The 20,594-nt window shown below is 32.6% G+C and overlaps 1 protein-coding gene and 1 long non-coding RNA gene across 5 annotated transcripts; one reads left to right on the top strand and one right to left on the bottom strand.

The window, feature by feature from the left end:
* Positions 1–174: 174 nt before the first annotated feature.
* Positions 175–20,461, bottom strand: Rtnl1 (reticulon). Of its 4 annotated transcripts, none has more exons than XM_085661250.1 (7): positions 13,973–14,272; positions 13,121–13,550; positions 8,135–8,170; positions 2,453–2,660; positions 2,120–2,328; positions 1,941–2,046; positions 175–1,781 (listed from the first exon to the last, which is right to left on the bottom strand). In XM_085661250.1, exons 2-7 carry the CDS (start codon positions 13,260–13,262, stop codon positions 1,727–1,729), a joined length of 756 nt encoding a protein of 251 aa, XP_085517376.1. In that variant the 5' UTR covers positions 13,263–13,550; positions 13,973–14,272; the 3' UTR covers positions 175–1,726. The 4 variants fall into 4 exon arrangements, with proteins under 4 accessions (XP_085517376.1, XP_035718747.1, XP_035718745.2 ...); XM_035862854.2 differs by having other exon boundaries at positions 13,919–14,272; XM_035862852.2 differs by lacking the exons at positions 13,121–13,550; positions 13,973–14,272 and adding an exon at positions 18,167–20,460.
* On the top strand, positions 12,035–13,303 carry LOC118440197 (uncharacterized). The gene is made up of 2 exons (XR_004837777.2): positions 12,035–12,101; positions 12,589–13,303. It is a non-coding gene; the product is annotated as an uncharacterized LOC118440197 (long non-coding RNA).
* Positions 20,462–20,594: the final 133 nt, after the last annotated feature.

Consider the following 20,594-nt stretch of genomic DNA (forward strand, 5'->3'; position numbering starts at 1 on the left):
ATCGAAGAAACTAAATTTATTTTTATCAAATATTATACGATTATATCGAATATTAATTAAACATTGAATACTCAAAATTAATGTGATTTTTTTTTGTTTATATTCCTTAAAGAAATATTGGATATGGATATGTTCGAAAACACGGCAAATAATAGAAACAATCCAATTTATATATCTTATTCAATGTAATTTTATTTATAAATTAATCGTATGGATGCAGATGCAATAATGGGAACTTCAAGAAGCGATACGCGTATTACATTTCACATTGTCAACATTTTGCTGTCAATTTTTAATACAAACATGTGGTCTTGGCCTAGATAGGTACCATGATATAATATAAAGTGACATTTTTATTTTTTTGTTGTCTAACGTGTTCCGCCTCCTGTTATCGTGCAACAATTTTACAATTAAATGTTCGTCATTTTTCATTATACACATATAATATATAATGTATTTTTCACATTATACATATACATGCGGACAGATATCAGGGAAACCTACCTAGTTCCGCAACAGCCATCATAGTTAGAATGTCTGTATCGATCAAACAACAAAAATTGACAAGTTTTATTTTTAATAAACGTTTCTTTTTTTTTCTCTCTCTCTTGATAATTAATGCGTTCCATTAAAAATAATAATTACATGATTTTTCTATATAATTAAATATTAAATTTTTGTTATCACATATTTATAAATCATACACTTTCATCTCTTTAAGAAAATTTTAATATCACTGAATTGGATAGGTTTACCCTGTTATATATACATATATTAAAAATTTAATTATAATTAATAATGGTAATTATGATAATATTATGTAACTGTCAACGTCGTTAGACATAATATACACTGTATAATTTGCATTATAATTTCTCTCGATTTTTAAACGCGCTAACAAACAACATAAGACACTGCGGAAGGGGAACTGTTACACATTATAGTTGTTTTCAAAATCATTTGATAAAAGAAAAGGAAAAACTCATTTATTAAAAGAAAACTTAAAACTATCATATGTTGTACAACAGTACCCCTTGTTCTTGATATTAAATCACATAATATAATGTATATATACATTAAGCATGTATATTAACGCTTACAATAGCTTTACATCAATGATGTGAAGTAGTACCAAAAACAAGTGGACGTAAAGTGAAGAAGGATATCGAAAATTTGCGATAATTATGAAACACGTTAGTTAAAGATTACGACGAAACAGATTTCTAAAAAGTATCCTCGCATAGAGATTGCATTATTACAGCTAGTTAAAATATGCCACCATTGTATCATAGTTAATGAATGATTGATTAATTGCTAAGCATTATATACCTTTCTGTCTTTCATAATAAAGATACTTGTGAACAAAATGTCAATGAATGCATGAACGTTGAATCTTTGGTCGATTTTCTTTTTCTCTTAGCTTTTCTTAAAAAGAGCAGTTTCTCTCTCTTTTTTTAACGCATTCCGACAAAGATTCAACATATGTGACATTCTTGTTCACAATTTCGCTTTCCTACATTTTTTTTTTTTCAAGCAATCGCAGCGCATACATTCAACCAATCAAGCTTCTGCAATTTCTCTTCATTTTGCGTTCATATTGTTCTATCCACACGCGCTGTTACTCTCTTTCATTTCACTTTCTGCATTTCTTATGCCTTTACATTATGATCCTTACTGTTCTTATCAAACATTCTTGCTGAAATATCTCATCGTGTATGCGATTCTTTTAATCCTCTTTCGTTGGCTCAGGTTTTTTAACTAGAGGGATGGCTGCTTTTATCCTATCACAAAATGATATGAAAATAATTAAATATACATATATCTTTCTTATATTACATATTTCTTAAAAAAAAAAAAAAAAAAAAAAAAAAAAAAAAAAAAAAAAAAAAAAAAAAAAAAAGAAAGAAAGAAAAAAAGATCATTTTTTTTCAATCACGTACTTGGCAGTAAACTCATCGACTTTTCCCTTAACCAGAGCCAGATTCTCATCGATTTGTGTTTTATTCGTTTCATACACTTTTGGTAGCGTGAAAAGTGCGACGACACCTGAAACACAATATCGTAAAAGTGTAACAATTTCATAGCTCCAACAAACTACTTATAATTTTTATCTACTGACCAATGATTATTAAAGTCATTCCATTGAACCATGAGCCAATGTAAGTGAAGCACCAAAGTAAAACCCCAAATTTGAGCGAATCGACGATGTCCTCTACTAGGAAGAGTCTGCGTAATTCGCTGATAGTTGCATTTACATGAGCTACCGCAATATCCGCGAGTTCGTGCACCTTTTCGGTGGGTAATGTAAGATCTAAGTCAAGAACATATCTAAAAAGAAAAAAGATAACAAAAAAAAAAAAAAGAAAATAGAAAAAAAAAGAATTAGACAAAAATATTATTACAAAATTTTTTTAAACGTAAACTAAAAATTTTGAACGAAGTATAAACTTACTTAAATGGATGTCCATCTGAAGTTTTTTGGATAGCCTGAAGTACACTTTTGTAAATACGAAAGGCTACCGTGGCGATAAGAATGAGTAATGATAAATAAGCAAGTACGCTGATCAGACTGAAGTAGGCCAGCGACAAAAGCAACCCTAAGGTCGCACCGAAGACAGCTCCCGATTTCTTTGGATCGCGCCAGTAGATAAGAGTGGCCACTGTAAGTAAAGGAAATTACATTTATTATTTCATTACGATTACTATAGGCTCATAAAATTAGAATACACATCAATTTTATTTATTTTTACAAATCACATTGCTACTTTTGTACTATTACACATTTCACATATAACAATAACATCGATAATATTTATTTATATAATATCAAATATTTTCAATTCTTCATTCATGTCAATACAATTAACATTAAATATAATTAAATATAGAAATTATAAAATGTTCATTGAAATTGGTGCAAATAAAAACATGACCCTGTGTAAAGTAAATATTTGCTTTTTTATTTTGTTATCAAATATCATTATTATTATTATTATTATTATTATTATTATTATTATTATTATCGTTATTACCATGAAGTAATAAATGGACTTGGTGAATCCTCTTCTACTAGAAATACTTATACAAACTAAAAATAAACCACATAAAAAACGGAAACGTTATCTCGGTGAAATGCTTTCCTCGACATAAAAACGTTCAACGAGTAGTTGCATTGAACAGTCAGTTTCCCCGTTGAAGAGGATGAGTCGTAACTGTTATTCTGTTACAGTCTAATAACCCTTAGCAGTCTTCCCCTTTATTCTCTTTTTTCTACTATACCTCATTTTTTCTTCCTCTCTTTTGTTTTTCTCTTCTATTATCCAATCCTTTTCTATTCTTAATTCCTACTCACAGTAATTAGATGATCATTATAATAAAATAATCTGGTGATTAGAATAAATTTCCAAGTTAAAATTTATTAAATTATTATTTAAACCTATATAAAATGAATGAATAAAAAAAAAAAAAAAAAAAAATGTTAAGAGATTTTTCATAGAACTTTCAGTTTCGTCGTTTTACTTATTTAAATGAAACACTGTTTCCTAACGATGAATTGCTACGAGGAACGATTCGTATTTTATTTTCAAATTTTCTTTAAGTTAATATAGAATTTATTACATTTTTTTATATTAAATCAGAACGATTTATATTAAATACGTATATATCAATAATTTAATATTATAGTTTATAAAATGATTGAAATTTAAGTCGCGTGTTCTTTCGACCATATGTTAATTTGATGCATCTGTTGCGATAAATATAACAGAGTAAACATTTTATATATATATACATATATATATATATTTATTTATTTAAAAAAAAACAAAATAAAACTCACCGGCATTCTCATTCTCATCCGGCAAAACTTTCACCGAAGTTTTATATACGTTTTTTCTTGTCATTATCGAAGCGCCGTATACTTTCTCACAAGAAATTTTTAAGACGTCGTAAAATGCTACGTGCGTTGTGTATGCGAGCGCACGCGCGATTACGGAAGAGAATATATCACACCGGGCCGCCGCGTGGTCCGAACGATAACAACGCCATCACCGATTTCCACGGTAACCGTGTTAACTATGAAGCGCGACACATTGTATATTTAAAAAATAAGAACTTTCCAATTTTATAATATATTACCGAGGGAAAGTTTTCTAGTTATTTTTAATAACATGTTTATAGAGATTGAATATATATTTTTGTCATTCTGTATATATATATTATCATGTTCTTCTCTTAAAGTTTACATAAAGCGAAATCCTAATCGATTTCTACAAATCCTTCAACTTTTCTCTAACATTTTTCATATTATTCTTATAAGAAATATCACCAAATACGTAGAATTCTAATAATAAATACAATTAGAACGTAGGAATAAGCTGGCGAGTAATCTAGACACACACATACACTCTCTCTCTCTCTCTCGTCCTGAAGCAGGCATAAAGAATTTCGCAATTTCATTTGGCGATGATTCAGTTTTACCACACTCCTAATAAATCTGTAGCTCTCGGACCAGCGAAAAGCCAGAGATTTTCTTTCAACGTTTGCCAAATCTTTGATACATATATACAAATGATTTACATGCATCCCTAGACTATTCAGAATTATATCAAACATTTTCAACCATTCTTCTAACATGTTTTGCTTTAACCAGACGTAATCCATAATATAATGAGAGAGGGAGGAGAGAGAGAGAGAGAAAGAGAGAGAGAGAGAGAGAAAGAGAGAGAGAAAGAGAGAGAGAGAGAGCTGTTGAACTCGTCTTTGTAAATGTTAGTAGAGACTACTTAAGAAATATTTTTAGCAGTCAACGATCGACCGATGAACGAGGTGCGGTGAATGATCGGAAACGATGTCATTATCACGTAGACGAAATATTATTCTTATCTTTACTCCTTTCTTCAGGCTTAAAACATTTTAAAACCCCGTAATGGCTTGAAATTTGTAGTTAAAAATGCAATCCCAGTCAAAAGTATCTATCTAACTGATTTTGAAAACCAATTACTCTTTCTCAAGGCTTTTTAGACACAATATTAAGGTTCTAATTTTACAAACGAAACTTGCGGAATTTTACTATCTACAAAAAGAAAAAAAAAAAAAAAAAAAAGAAAAAAAGAAAAAAAAAGTAGCCTAAAAAAAAAGTCTCAACAAAAGAGAAAAATTGATTTTCGAAACCACTTAGTAACTTTTGGCTCTCTCTATACTTGCAAAAAAAAAATCTTCCTACTCCTTTATTGGCTACTGTACCGATATTTTCAAATGCTTCCTGATGCATAACAATTAACTACCATCGAGTTCTTATTAAAAGAACGTTATTCGGTTTGTACTCAACGTAGAATATTAATGATATCTTTTTTTAGATTTCCTTTATACGTTATTGAAACGATTATCTTTTTCGTTTGAGAGAATTCTATTCAACAAATTTATTATCTTACGTTTGTACATAAAAGTGAATGTTTTAAGTATAATAAATATTTAAAAAAGGACATGGATATAAAAATATAAACGTAAAAAATATTTTATATATATCTTATATATACACGTGTATACTACACACACACATATATATATATATATATATATATATATATATGTGTGTAATATTAGGTTGTTTTTGTTATTTGGCTAAGGGATGAATTCATTCAAGGTGGACGTTTTATCGTCTTGAGTGCAACCAACCTATGTTACGGTACGTCATGAATAATGTAGAGAGTATGTATACTCTCTTTCTCTTTCTTCTATATATATATAGAAATAGAGAGAGAGAGAGAGAGAGAGAGAGAGAGAGAGAGAGAGAGAGACCTACATACATATACACGTATATATAGAACGTGTACATATAGATGCATATATATATAAAATCCTCCAGATTCTAACATAAGATTAAAACGTATGTGTGTTAACACGTGAACAAATCTATTTTATGGGACGTTCCAAGAAAAAAAAAATATTTATGTAAGAGGTTCTAAAATTCTTGAGGATTATTTCAAAAATAGTTCTTTAAAGAAATATTATTTATCAAACATTATCGAATTTTATATTTCACACAATATGAACATCATTTAATTAGTATTTTTTTTTGTCTTCTTCTTAATTAAATATAATTATGTTCGATACTTTTTAAATCGAAAACACTTTTTTTTTTTTAACGAACCAACTCCTTAAAATCTTTGTGTATTTTAATAAATTCAAAAAAGTTAAAAGGCTTTTCGTTTCTTCAATATTTTTCGCTAATAATTCATTTCAAATTCCAATCTCTCTCAATCGACGAATATAAAAATATAAAAATAAACACCGTCGTAATAATTACAATCTATAAATTATCTTTTTCTGACGTACCGGTCATTGCTTTAATATTAAATACGATATGAATGAAAATTCATGTTAAGAGTATAATGAATTAAACATGTTAAACATTCTCTCTCATTGAATAAGAATTACTCACGTGTTTTCTTCGTGATGGCCATATTTTCGTAGAAAGTAAATAATCCACGCGTAAATAATAATCCAAGTCCGTTAAAGAGAAAAATTTGAAGAATGTTCAATGATTGTTACTTTGTCTCTCTTTTTTTTATTTTTTTTTTTTTTTTTAATCTTTTTTCTTTTTTCTTTTTCCTTTTTGTTGTTTCAACCAAATTGACCAATTACGAAAGAACGTTGAGGTAGATAACTACGGTCACAATTTGGAAATAGATCGAGACGTTGTTAAATTGAACGAGGAATAAGAAAGAGAAGGAAGAGGAAGAGGAGAAGCAAGGACGAGAATAAGGGTTCTAAAAGGCGCAACTCAGTCAGACAGTCGGACAGACAGAAAGGGAGAGAAAGAAAAAAAGAGAGAGAAAGACATATATATATACACATACACAGAGATAGAGACAGAGAGAGAGAGAGAGAGAGAGAGAGAAAGAGACGACAATCGAGACACGCACGAGGTCGCGATAAAATCGTATCGATCCTTGGATTAGGTGGGCGAACGGTATTACGCGAAGACGCACTCGGCTTGACGACACCGGGCCAAGGAAACCAGCCGACTCGAAAATCTCCCCGAAAGAGAGAGAGACAAGCCTTCGAAAATCTGGCTTAGAGCCAACGAACCTGGCCACACGTTATATTTAGTTTTATCCGAGAGATCGAGCGAACGACGTAAGAGGGCGCATATATGCGTCTTTATAGATACACGTATAGATGTATGCATGCATACATACATATACATATATATATATATATATATATATATATATATATATATATATATCATATATATATGTCATATGTATTTTTTTCAGTTTTATTTTTATTTGTCAGTTTTTTTTGCTTATTAATTTTTTGTTTTTTTCGTACCGGAAAGTTAACGATTTTTTTTAAGCATATTTGTTATATTGATAAATTATATAATTTTCTTTTCATATATAATGAAAATATTGAATTATAAAATATTAATATTATAGAATAGGGTAAAAGTCCCTAGGAATTTTGTAGTTTAACAATTCGATAAAAACAAAATTTAACCTAAGGAGGTCTCAATAAAGGAGTACTCGAAAATTTTGTAGATCACATTTTTTAAAACACTTGTCTCACCACCTGTATAATTATTACAAATAATCGAAACACGATAGATTATTTTTTTTCTCTCGTAAAATTATCAATATCATAATTATTGGAAAGTATTTAGGAAAGCTGTATAGAGGTCAAATTAAATCAACTAAAAATAATCGAGAATTTTGTTTTTTTTTCTTTTTTTCTTTTTTTCCGTCGATTATCTGTTAACTTGACAGATCTAAAAATAGTTTGTTACTATCTAACGTCAACTTTTGTATCTTTCTCTCTTATTCTCCCTTATCATGGTTTTTTCTTCCTATTAAAAAAAAAAATAAAAAAACCAGATCGAATGCCATGGTCCATCCAAATGTCGTAAAAATTATAAATGAAATATCGCAGAGGACACTTTGATAGAATATAAAAACATATATATATATAAATAGGAACATATATACATTTACATATATCTCTAATCTACTTTTCAATAAATACATAAATATATACATACATACATACATACATACATACATACATACATACATACATACATATATATATATGCAGGTTCAAATACCTTCGCGCATTCTTGCTTTCTTACCTTTCGGATTCAGTCTTTCGGGGTTAAACCATGCGTCTGTAAAAAAGACAATTAGAAATATGTTAACATCATATTTTCCAACACCATTTAGAATTCAAATGTTATTCGATGTGATGTGGGTCATTTTTTTTCTTTTTTCTTTTTATTTTGTTGTTATAGTTGTTGATGATGTTGTTGTTGTGTGACTGATCAGTATGAGAAGATCCATGAAAATGCGATGAAATATTATTTAGTGATAAAATATGCAAGTTTATATAAGAGTGGTCCAAAAGTTCTTAGACCGGTCAAAAGTTGCGTCTTGATTTCGAAAATCAATTAATTTTTTTTTTCGAGATTATTAAGGCTTGCCTTTAGGATTTTAATTTTACAAGCTAAGTTTATAATTTTACAATTTATAAAAAGAAAAAGAAAAAAGGAAAAAACAATTAGCCCAAATAGTCTCAAAAAAGTATCATTGATTTTTAAAATCATCCAATAACTTTTGTCCTATCTAGAGACTTTTGATTCATTCTTTTATATACGCATAATGCTATTAATCATAATAATAGTCATTCATTAGAGAACTGTTAATTACTTAGAATTCAGTGCATTGTTCATTGTGCGTGCACGCTTCTTCAATTTATTACGAGTATCGTTCGAATAATGATTATTATTTAAATCTCGATTTACTCGGTAATTCGATAAAAGATTATGCGAAAAGGAAATTAGATATAATTTATTTTATGATGTTATTCCGATGTATTCGTTCACTGATATAATCGAATCAATGAAAATGCACATGAATAATATTTCATTTGTTACACGAACTACAACAAATTTCAATTATTTAAAATATAATACACATATGTGAATATGTGTATCTTTCTTTTTTTTTTTTTATTAATTAAATTGATTGATTAATTAATGTTTTTATTTTAAACTTTCAATTTTCGATTATATCCACGAATAATCGGAGACCAAAGTGCAGTGTCCGCAATAATATCCCTTCGCGAGATATATTTGTTTAATAAAAGCTTGTGCATTCTTTTAAGGGAAAAAAAGCATTAGCGCATCTCGTTCCATTATTGAAAAAAAAAAAGAAAAAATATTTATATATACATATCATGCTATTATCGATCCTTTTTACACACGGGTTTTATATTAATATCATGTAGAATAAAATTTCTACATTGCGGAATGTGTCCCCAGTCGATGAGAATTAACCATCTAATGAAACAAAAATATATCGGTTCGATTAAAAATAGTAATAATAACAATAAAATAAAGATATCCAAATGATGTTGCGTCTGTATTTTGTTTTTTTCCGAATAATATTATTAACATTATTCTACTGATATAATTGATTAATTTTATGTATTAAAATGTCAGCTTGTACGTAGTACCAAAAACGCTTCATATGCGCTGTCCTGTCAAAAAAAACGCTTTCCTGAAAAAAAAAAAAAAAAAAAAAAAACCCCCATATATTATATGTTCTTTTTCGAAACTAATACATAATCGAGGATATTTGACAAGTTTCAAACTTATCTTGTACGTGAACTAAACTGTGCGTGAAAGTTTATAATCACGTAGATCATAGATACATAAAGAAGACAGATGTTCGTTACAGTGCACTTTTCTCTCTTGAATGATAATGATACATATGTACATCTTAAAAGCGATACTTGTAATGCTTAAAAAACGAATTTATCGTTACGTGTAAATAGGGTTCTATATTTCGAAGGTCGTTCTTTCAGAAAAAAAAAAAAAAAAGGAGAAATAGACTACATAACCTTATCTTTCAACTACGAGACGTTGACGTAAGACTTGTGTAGTAGCAAATAAAAAAAAAATATATATATATATACACTTTTGTCAAGTCACCAAACGTAAACATGTATTCTTTATTTTTTTCTTTCTTTTTTATTACTCTCTCTCTTTTTTTTTTGTTCTCTTTCTGTTCTCCTATTAAATTTCGAATTGTATCAAATGGCGATAATTTAAAAAATATAATAATTACGGCATAGATATCATATTATATATATACACATAACACCCAATACATTTACATATATATCATATATACAGAGTTGATCAAAAGTTCATAGGCTTGTAGTTTTACAATCGAGGGAAAAAAAAAAAAGAAATTGGCCTATAAAAAGCCTCGACAAAGAGTAATTGATTTTTTAATATCACTTAGAAACTTTAATTCTATCATAATTATTAGATATAATAATTATTGCTTAAAGATTATCGTATATATTACATAAATGTATTCGTATGTTTCTCGATTTTCGTTGAAAACATAAATTGTAATAAAACAAAATGCATTATGAACTGAATTTCGAAATGCATTGAAATTTTAACATTTTCTTTCAATCGTCGTTTCTAAATTCTCAATTTCTGCATTGTTCAGACAAAAGGACAGACAATGCGATTTTCCTTCCCATATAATATTACATTCCTCGAAATTGCACGTTGACTGACAAGTTAAATTTAGATAGTGGTTCAGAAAATTGGAAACCGTTTAAAATGTTTCTCTTGCAAAAGTTTACAAAGAAATTAAATAATGAAGCTTACTTTATCTTGAGCGTAAAAATAGTATAAGATACTTTATCTGTTCCTGTTGTTTAAATTAGGATTTCCATAAAAAAAAATTTTTTTGAAAAAAAATAAAAAAATGAAGAAGGAAAAGAAAAAGAAAACAGGTAAGAAAGGAACAGGAATATTTTCAATGAGTCATTTTTAAAGAAGATATCGATAAAACTACTTAATACAGCTTAACGATATCGTGACATAACAACACACACACGCACACTGAAAACGCGCAGACTCACGCATGCACGCAGGCGCATACACACATGTTTATATATCCAGGTTATTGTAGAAAGATTCGAGCTACTTCGTACAAAGTACAAGTGCATTTTCTGCCTTTGTCACCGAGATATCGCGCACAGTATTACATAATCAATTTCAATTCACGACAAGATTAATTCGAGAGTAAAACATTTAGTATTGTTTTTCGATTTTTCCACGATCTAACGTTCTATTGTAACGTTCTTCTTCTCTAACATATTATGGGAATAACGAAGAATAGAAAGAAAAAATAAATTGATAGAGAATAATATCTTCCGCATCGTTGCAACATTGATGATCATCTCGCGTAAAAATTCGAAACGATATTAAAATATTTATTTTTCTTATCTGCGATAACAAAAAGATTGAAATAAATATTTTATCTTTTTAACTATAAATATCGGTCAAAACTGTAAAAAAAAATGATCAGAAAGAAACAGAGAGAGAGAGAGAGAGAGAGAGAGAGAGAGAGAGAGAGAGAGAGAGAGAGAGAGAGAGAGAGAGAGAGAGAGAGAGAGAGAGAGAGAGAGAGAGAGAGAGAGAGAGAGAGAGAGAGAGAGAAAGAGAGAGAGAGAGAGAGAGAGAGAGAGAAAGAGAGAGAGAGAGAGAGAGAGAGAGAGAGAGAGAGAGAGAGAGAGATAAAGATGATATTTGCTAAGGATATATTCGTATGACGATTACCTACAATAAATATAGAATATAGAATCACGATCCTTGAACTTCGCTACCTGACGCCATTTTGAAAACGGCTAGGAAATCTCTAAATTGAGAATTAATTCCTCAAAACACTTACTATATTTACTTTCTATATATATTTCTAGATTGTATTATGTAAAACATAATATGTACATATTCAAAAAAAAATTATCAATCCTTGTGGAAGAAAACGTTGGACTATTGATTTAAAAAAAAGAGGATGGGAGGGAGAGAGGGAGGGGGAGGGAAGGGGCGGGAGGGAGAGGGAGAGAGAGAGAGAAAAGAAAAAAGTGAGAGAAATATCGAAAGAATATCGATAAAGACGGCTAGAATAATTTTTACCCGAGAATTAATATAATGATCGATAACCCAGTTTAGATTCCGGACACTTCAACTACGAGAGTCAAGAGCGTTATACTGCGCAGGACAGAACTACGTGGTAAGCTTTTTATTTAAGAAAATTTTATTGAAATAAAAAGATATGACGCGAGAATCAAAAAAAAAAAGAAGAAAAAAAAAAGATAAAAGAAGAGAAAAGAAAAAGAAAGAAAATAATCTCACAAATATTGATATAAATAATAAAATGAGTATGTGCGTGTGTTCGTGTGCGTGTGCGTACGGTATCTCCGTTGGGTGACATAAAAAAAAAAAAGAAAAAAAAAAAATTCTAAAAGAAAGTATTATTGATTTCCATGATATGAAAGAGTCGAAGTCGAATAGATGTCAGGTCGATAAGAAGATATTGATGGTAAGTAAAACTAAGCATAAGAAGAAAAAGAAAAAGAAAAAGAGCAAGAAAAGGAGAGAGAGAGAGAGAGAGAAAAGGAGAAAGAGAAAGGGAAAAAAAAAAGATGGTAAATAACACATTAAGAAGATATTTTCTCTTTAGTAACACCATGACCCTCGTTGTGTGTTTCTTTTTCTAGATCTTCGTATATGTTATGTGTACGTGTAACGGACGAGTCAAAGTACGCGCGGCGGAACAGGAACGACCGGAATCGCAGCAGCTGAATCGACCGACCCTTTTCTCTCGTCTCCATCGTGGTAAAGCGCGAAGGTTCTTTAAAAATGGCGTAGATGGGTCTTTTTTTTATATCCACGAGGACGGCTGATAGATAAAGAGGTTAAAAAAAAAAAAGAAAAAAGAAAAGAGAGAGAGAGAGAGAGAGAAAATTTTAAGACAAAGATAAAGGATTGTATTAGAAAATTATCTTATATAGCCCGATAAATTTTCCGTTAGACGTCACGCTGCACTTTGTCCCGAATAATCGTAAAGGAAGAAACAAAAAAGATGACAATGAGAACAACAATGACCGATAACGATGAATAACTAAAAAGTATATACCATAAAGTCTATAATAATGAATGAAAAGAAAAAAGAAAAAAAAATGTGTATATATGTGTTTATGTGTATGTGTATATAGTTAAAATGCAAGTGATACTACAGGAAAATCTTACTAGGATTAAGAATATTCCAGAAACAAGGATCGCCAGCAGCATTGACGTTGGTCATAACTGCGTTGCTATCGTTGTTGCTCTTCCGCGCGGAATTTTCTTTCTCCGGCATTGGGCACGCCGGTGCTACAGTCTCCGAATCCATTTTACGTCTCTTACTTTTGTTGCGGAGAGAGGAAAAGAGAGAGAGAGAGAGAGAGACAAAGAGAAACAAAGAGAGAAAGCGAGAGAGAGAGAGAGCGCTCGCGCACACACAAAAAGTAAAAAAAGACGACTATTAACACTCCTCGAAGTATACTCGACGACTACTTGCGCGTCGAAGAGTCCTGCTGATGGTGGCAGTGGTGGAGGAGGTGGTGGTGGTGGTAATGGTGGTGGTGGTGGTAGTAGTAGTAATAGTAATGTAATTGTCGTTGTTCAAAACACCGTACGACTACAAAAAAAAATGACAATGTTACTTTTCTGTGTGTCCCTTAACCTTTAAATTTGTTAAGAACGTCGAAGATAAACGACGACACGACACGACACGACACGACGACGACGACAAGAGAATAAACGAAATGGAACAATCTTTTGAGAAGGAGAGAAAGAAAGAGATAGTCAAATATTATATATACATATAGATTTGTATATATATTGAAAAGAGTGAGAGAGGACGCAAGTGTCGCTCCGCACTGCGAAACAATTCGGTTCGTTTGTTCGTTCGTCAGCTCTCTCTCGCGGCGCTGATACCTTTCTCTCTCTTTTCCTCAAGAAGCGCCCTTGCCGAATCGGTCGGCACAGTCGACAGACTGGGCGTACCTGATACGCAATTTCTCAACGTTGAGGCGCAGAAAAAAAAAACGAGAGACGCACCAGTAGTCCGTAGTACTTGCGCCGTCGCTCTCGTCGACTCTTTTTCTGTTTCTTTTTGCTTTTTTTATTGTATCTTTCTTACGAAAGATACGACCCTGTGACACACCGAATTTCTCTCTTTCTCTCTTTCTTCCTTGCTTCCTTCTTTTCTTTTTTTTTCTTTCTTTCTCCTCTCTTTTTCTCCCCTCTCCGCGTTATCCCTTTCACAAGCCTTTTTAAATGCTTCGAATTTATTTCGTTCACGGATTTGATACGTCGAAAAGGAAACTTCCGAGTCGCGCGCGTCGTTCGAGAACTGAAGGCTGTTATCGACCCGCGCTTAGCTCCGACCCCTCCCTACATCCATCCCCCTTCTCTTCCTGCGGAACTCCCTACTCTTCTCTTCTCTTCTCTTCTCTTCTCTTCTCTCCTCTTTTCACTCACTTGCTCTGTTTCTCTTCATCCTATCCTATCCTATCCTATCCTATCCTATCCTATCCTATCCTATCCTATCCTATCCTATCCTATCCTATCCTATCCTATCCTATCCTATCCTATCCTATCCTATCCTATCCTATCCTATCCTATCCTATCCTATCCTATCCTATCCTATCCTATCCTATCCTATCCTATCCTATCCTATCCTATCCTATCCTATCCTATCCTATCCTATCCTATCCTATCCTATCCTATCCTCCTCCCTGCTCTGCCCCGCTTCTCCCCCCTCCGCCTCCTTCTCCTCTCCCGTTCCATGTTACCACCGCCATCTCCTCGTCACCCTTCTCTTATTATACTTTTGCTTCGTTCCTTTCCACCTTTACTTGTTTCACTCACTGCGCATCGATATATTACCTTCCCCGACAGCGCTTCGATTGCCTCCCGTGGCGATATTCCAAACTATTTAGGATCTACTTTCTTAGCGGGTGTTTTTGAATCGATTTCTTTATCGACCTATATCTTTTATATCGGTATAATCTTTAACAAAATGATTTTATGGATGTCTCTTTGTAAAAGAACATTATTATAGGTTATAACATGCAGAACTATAATAAATGTATTAATTCGAACATGTACTATTTATTCGATCGTACACATCGATTGGAAAAATGTTGTCTAGAACGCATGCGTTAATTTTAAAAGCGGAGGGAGCTTTATGAATAAATGAGTGAGCAGGGAAGAAGGAAGGGTCGGAAAGTACTTTGCTGGCGGAGGGACTAGAATGACAATTTGCAGACACGTAGGCGCCCACGCGACCGAAGACAAACCCTCCTATTGTAGCCTAACCTTTTGTGTGTGAATTTGCAAGGAATATATGCAATACGAAACAAGTGCGCTAGATTAATATAATGTGAGCTTACTTGTTATTTTCTAAAAAACAATTGACCTTTTTTATCCAACAACGAGTAAAAGAGAAACTGCGAGTATACAAAAAATTTCTAGGTTAAACTTTTGATAAAAAGAAAAAAAATTATAATTCCTTGGATATTATTATATCACGAAGGTCTTCAAGAATTTTCACTGCCACGATTATTTCAAACGCTGCCAATATTTGAAATCCGATCGTATAATGCAAATTGGAAATCTGAAATAATCAAGAAATTCCCTCTCGAGGTCATCATTTGTCCAGCTTCCAGACCAAATGATGACTAAGCCCGAAAAATAATGAAAATTAGGAGGATCAATGTTGGCCGAGACCTCTGCCAACGTTGACCGACATTAAATGTCTGACATTAATCGACTAGAGAGCCAAGAATAATCCTTGAAATTCTTTGGCAAGAATCTAACACGCAATTCTGTTTAAATTACGCATTTGCTTCAAGTTACAATGAAAAAGATTTCTTCCCTCCCTTCCTCTCTATCTCACTTGTTACCCCCCCCGGTATATAGAAACCTACTATATCGATTGCGAACTCTCTACACGGTTGATACAAAAGAATATCGATGATATCGACCGGAACTTACAATGTCGATATCAACTACCGTAATATGAAACCGACTTTGTTATTAAATTTATATTGTAAACAATACGATATATAGGCATATATTATAAATATTACATTATAATAAAAATACTTGGAGATCTATTCCTCTCGGAGAAACTTAATACCAGCGATCTGTTTTCCACTCATATATATATATATATATAAATAATTGGACAATAGAAATATGTTAGTTATGAAAATCGTACTTGACAAAAAGATATAGAAAGAGAGATACCTATGTTGATGATAAAAAAAAAAAAAAAAAAGAAAGGTGTAAAAAAAATTCCAAGGCGAAAAAGAATTTCTGATCTTTCAATAGCTTGCACAATTATCATCGTTTGAACTTTTCTATTATGTTCTTTTTGTCTGTGATACGACGATGTCATATTGATAATGATTATAGACTTGACAGATTTAATTTTATACCTCCCGTGGATTACTTTTTATTGATAGTATTACGTCATTATGTCCGAGTATAATACGAAACATTGGCACAAAGGTGTGTCACATACTCCTATTGAGTACTGCAGAGAGTTCGGATCAATAAACTGTAGTAATCAATACTTACTAAGACGGTTTTAAGTTACACCAAAGGCTATCATTACGTACTCTCTCATCTTATTTCTTCGATAATTATTATTACACCAAAGAATAGATAAGAGATGGGAAAAATGTAAATAGATAATTATCTAAAGTGTTTTGACCACACATGGAAAACGATCTCGTTTCTATATCTCTTACAAATCATTTTATTTTAATCGAATATAAATATATTCTTTTTAGAGGATCGGTCAAAAGTGATCGTACGTATATTTTAAAAATCAATCGCTCTTTTTCGAAGTATCATTTTAGGTAAACTTTTACGCACTTAGGGACGTTTTTATAAGTTGAAAAAAAAAAAAAATAATAATAATAATAATAATAATAAAAGACGTAAAAGTCTCGACAGAAAGTAATTGATTTTTAAAATCATTAAAAAAAAAAACTTTTTACACACTCTGTACTTTCCCTATTAAAAAAAAAATCAGAGAAAGAAAAAATATAGAGATATTATTTACTTGTTGTTAATTCTTTTTCCAATCTTTTCATCCTCAAAGTCTAATCGCAAGAATATAATTAAATTATAAAGAGAGCAAGCTTATACGAATAGCGGTCAATGAGCATATGGAGCGATTAGCATGTATATACGTAACGGTAATAATTATTCATATCATCAGACTATCGAGGGAAGAACTGCGCACATTAACCATATATATATATGCGCTATGGAAAATAACAAAAAAAATTTGGCATTCACCTCATTATTATAAGTAAAACTTTTAATAAACGATTTCCCAAAAAGATGAACTTTTGAAATCGATGCTATTGCTTACAATAAAAATGTTTTAATGAATTTTGTAAATGTATCATTTTAATTTTTTTTTGTTTCTTCCCTTTACACAACGACAACCAATCATTTTTATTTTTAGATATTTGTCACGCAATTCTACCTTACTTTACCCTCCCCCATATCAATCCTTTCGTTAGAAGGAACGTTAAAGAAAAAATGCACGTTGCCTTTTTCTCCTTCCTCCTCCTTCTCCTCTTCCTTTATCTGACACTTCTCGTTGTCAGCCGAGCCGGTCAGTAACTACTTACATACACGAATGTGTGTACACGCTTCGGCGCACTTCATTCGCTTATGAATCAACCTTTAAGTTTATTTTAACCTCTAGAAAAGTGACTCATCATCCATGACAAAATATTTCGCAATTCGATCTCGAATTTAATCCAAGAGAATTTTAGTTTATAGAATAATATCATTTATCTAAGCTTATCAGTATAAGCATCATGTTATCAATAAAGTACAATTATATTTATAAAAATTAAACAGAGAGAGAGAGAGAGAGAGAGAGAGAGAGAGAGAGAGAGAGAGAGAGAGAGAGAGAGAGAGAGGAGAGAAAGAAAAATAAAAAGAATGATAAATATTCGCATTACTTAAATGTTATCATCTTACTTTTTTTTTTTTTTTTTTTTTTTTTTTTTTTTAATTTTATTTTACGTGAATGTTAAAATATCCTTGAAAAAGATTCTTCGTTCATGACAAATGTTTATAGATAGTAAATATGTATGTACATATGTACGGCACCTGTGTCACGAAATCATTTTCAATGATGATGCAATCAATAGTTAGAGTATTAAAACGATTAAACGATAAGATACGCGTATATGCGTATATGCGTATATAACTTACCGAGTCCCATATCCCTGAAGATTTCCTTTGGTGCGATTTCAATTTCTTGGATCTTATCTCTGGATTTATCAAAATACCTTCCATCCTTATGCCCAATGTCTTGCACCACGTTCGTTGATGTTTTAGTAGCAATCGAAGTAGATTTAGATTCGGCATTTTTATCGGAATTAATTATTTTATCGTCGTTCTGATCCTTCCTCTTAATCGTTGATTCGGTCGCGATCGTTTCTTTGATAATGTCGTTAACGTTAACGTCGTTTTGATCTTTCTTCGTGATCGTCGGTAAAACGTCGACCGATTCGTTAACGTTACAACGATCATCAAGAGTTTTTTTATCGTTCTTCGTAATATTGTCGTCGTCGACGTGCTCGAAAATTTCGTGATTACTGGTAGAAAGAAGATCGGTATTATCCGTATTGACTTTCGTAGGAGGGACAGGTGGAGTAATGGTCGTCGTCGTCGTCGTCGTCGTCGTCGATTGGAAGGAATCAAGATCGAGTAGGTTGGAAGATGATACGGCTTCTTTTTCATTCGTATCTTTCAATGTAGGATTTAAACTCTGATCAAAATTCATTTTTGTTTGATCTGAGATTGTAGAGGTTGTTATTAAGTCGTTCGTATTCTCGGAGAAATCAAGGAGTACGGTGTTCTCAGCACTGTTCGTTGATAAGGTCTGAGGTGATGGTGCCGATGATGCAGCGGCTCGTTCGGTTTCCACGAAAGCGACTGTCGCCGCCCTGGGGTTGAACCCTTCCGCGGAAGTTGTCCTACCTGCCGGCCGTTGAAACGGATCCGCCATGGAGTTGTATTTCTCGATATCAGCGGAAGGTGGCGGGGTGGCGGGTAAGGCCTTTTCCTCCTCTTCCTCCTCACCTTCCTGATCCTCGTTTAGGAAGGAACTACGTTTGGTAATATTTGGTAACTGATGATCCGTATGAACCTTTAAATCCGTCGATTCTCCTGGATGATGATCCTGGACACGTGGCGGTTCCGTCGTAGATGATACTGTCGCCGGCAACGACGACGATTCTGATTTTTCTTTTTCTACCGATTTCTCCCCTTCCTTTTTCTCACCTTTTTCCTCCTCCTTCTCCTCCTTCTTCGACAGCACCTCCTTCTCTTCCTTCTTCTTCTCCACCTCTATCTCCACCTCCACTTCCGCCTTAACCTCTCCCTTCTGCTCTTTTTCAAATGAGCCTCCTTCTTCCTTTTTACCAAGGAGGTCTCCTCCTCCTCCTTCTCCTCCTCCTCCTCCAACGAACAACAAATTCTCTGGTTCGACCCGTTCGAAATCATCGGTCGAATCGTGTTCTCGTTTAATCGTCGAAATCATTTCTTCGCTTTTAGAAGAATCGGAATCATTCTTCTTAGGCTCCTCCATAAGAGGACCCGTTGTTATTTTACTCTCCTGGAACGTCGTCGACATCTTCCTCTACTTCTTCTTCTTCTTCTTCTTCTTCTTCTTCTTCTTCTTCTTCTTCTTCTTCTTCTTCTTCTTTCTCCTCTTCTCTTCTTTCTTTCTCTTCTTTAATATTCCAGTACCTTTTACCTTTGCAAGGATATAAGCAGGCTCGTCCTGCGTCGCGCCTACGATGAGTCGATTTTAATGGGCTCACACTCCTTTTATCCGATATATTTATTGCGTCACTTTACGTCGTATATTTATCCTCCTTTTTTGAAAAATTTATCCACGCGATGTTTTCGGAACGAGAAGAAAGTCACGAATGCGTATCCTCGATTCCTTCGCACTCCTTCTCACCGACGTCGCGCCGACGATACACGCCGACAGCGCTGCTCGACGACCGTTGTCCTTTTCTATCTTTTCTTCCAAAGAAGACGCACGTGCGGCGGCGAACGACTTTCCTTCAATCTGATATATCTATATCTATATATATATATATATATATATGTGTGTGTGTGCGTGTGTATATGTCTATCTATCTTTCTTTTTCTTTTATTAGAATGTTTATGTTAATTGAGGTTTCTTCTTCGACAGCTTTCTCTTGTATATCTATTTTCTCTCTCTCTCTTTATTTGTCTGTCTATATCTGCCTGTTTCTCTCTATCTCTCTTTCTTCAATAACCGTTCTTTTCCGGTTAACTATCCGAATTCCTAACCTTTTATTACAAACACGTATTCGAACGTGCGTGTATCTCAAAGCTCACCGACTCGGAACGAGAAACAGTTTTGGTAGAATGAAATGGCATACACCGGATTTATATATGTTATATAGCCTTTACACGCGCTCTTTCCTTGCACTAGAAAACGTCAAAGTGACAGCCGGAGAATGAGAATACGTCAAGTACCCAATGGTAGGGATAAAACTGGAAAGATGAGTGGGAGAAAACTGTGCGTAAGCGAACGAGAGAGCAAGAGAGAGAGAGAGAGATAAATCTATAATAAGAACGACCAAAGTTGACATTTTCA

Source organism: Vespa mandarinia, chromosome 14 (assembly GCF_050613455.1).
Source record: "Vespa mandarinia isolate Hongniang chromosome 14, ASM5061345v1, whole genome shotgun sequence".
NCBI classification, from domain to species: Eukaryota; Metazoa; Arthropoda; class Insecta; order Hymenoptera; family Vespidae; genus Vespa; species Vespa mandarinia.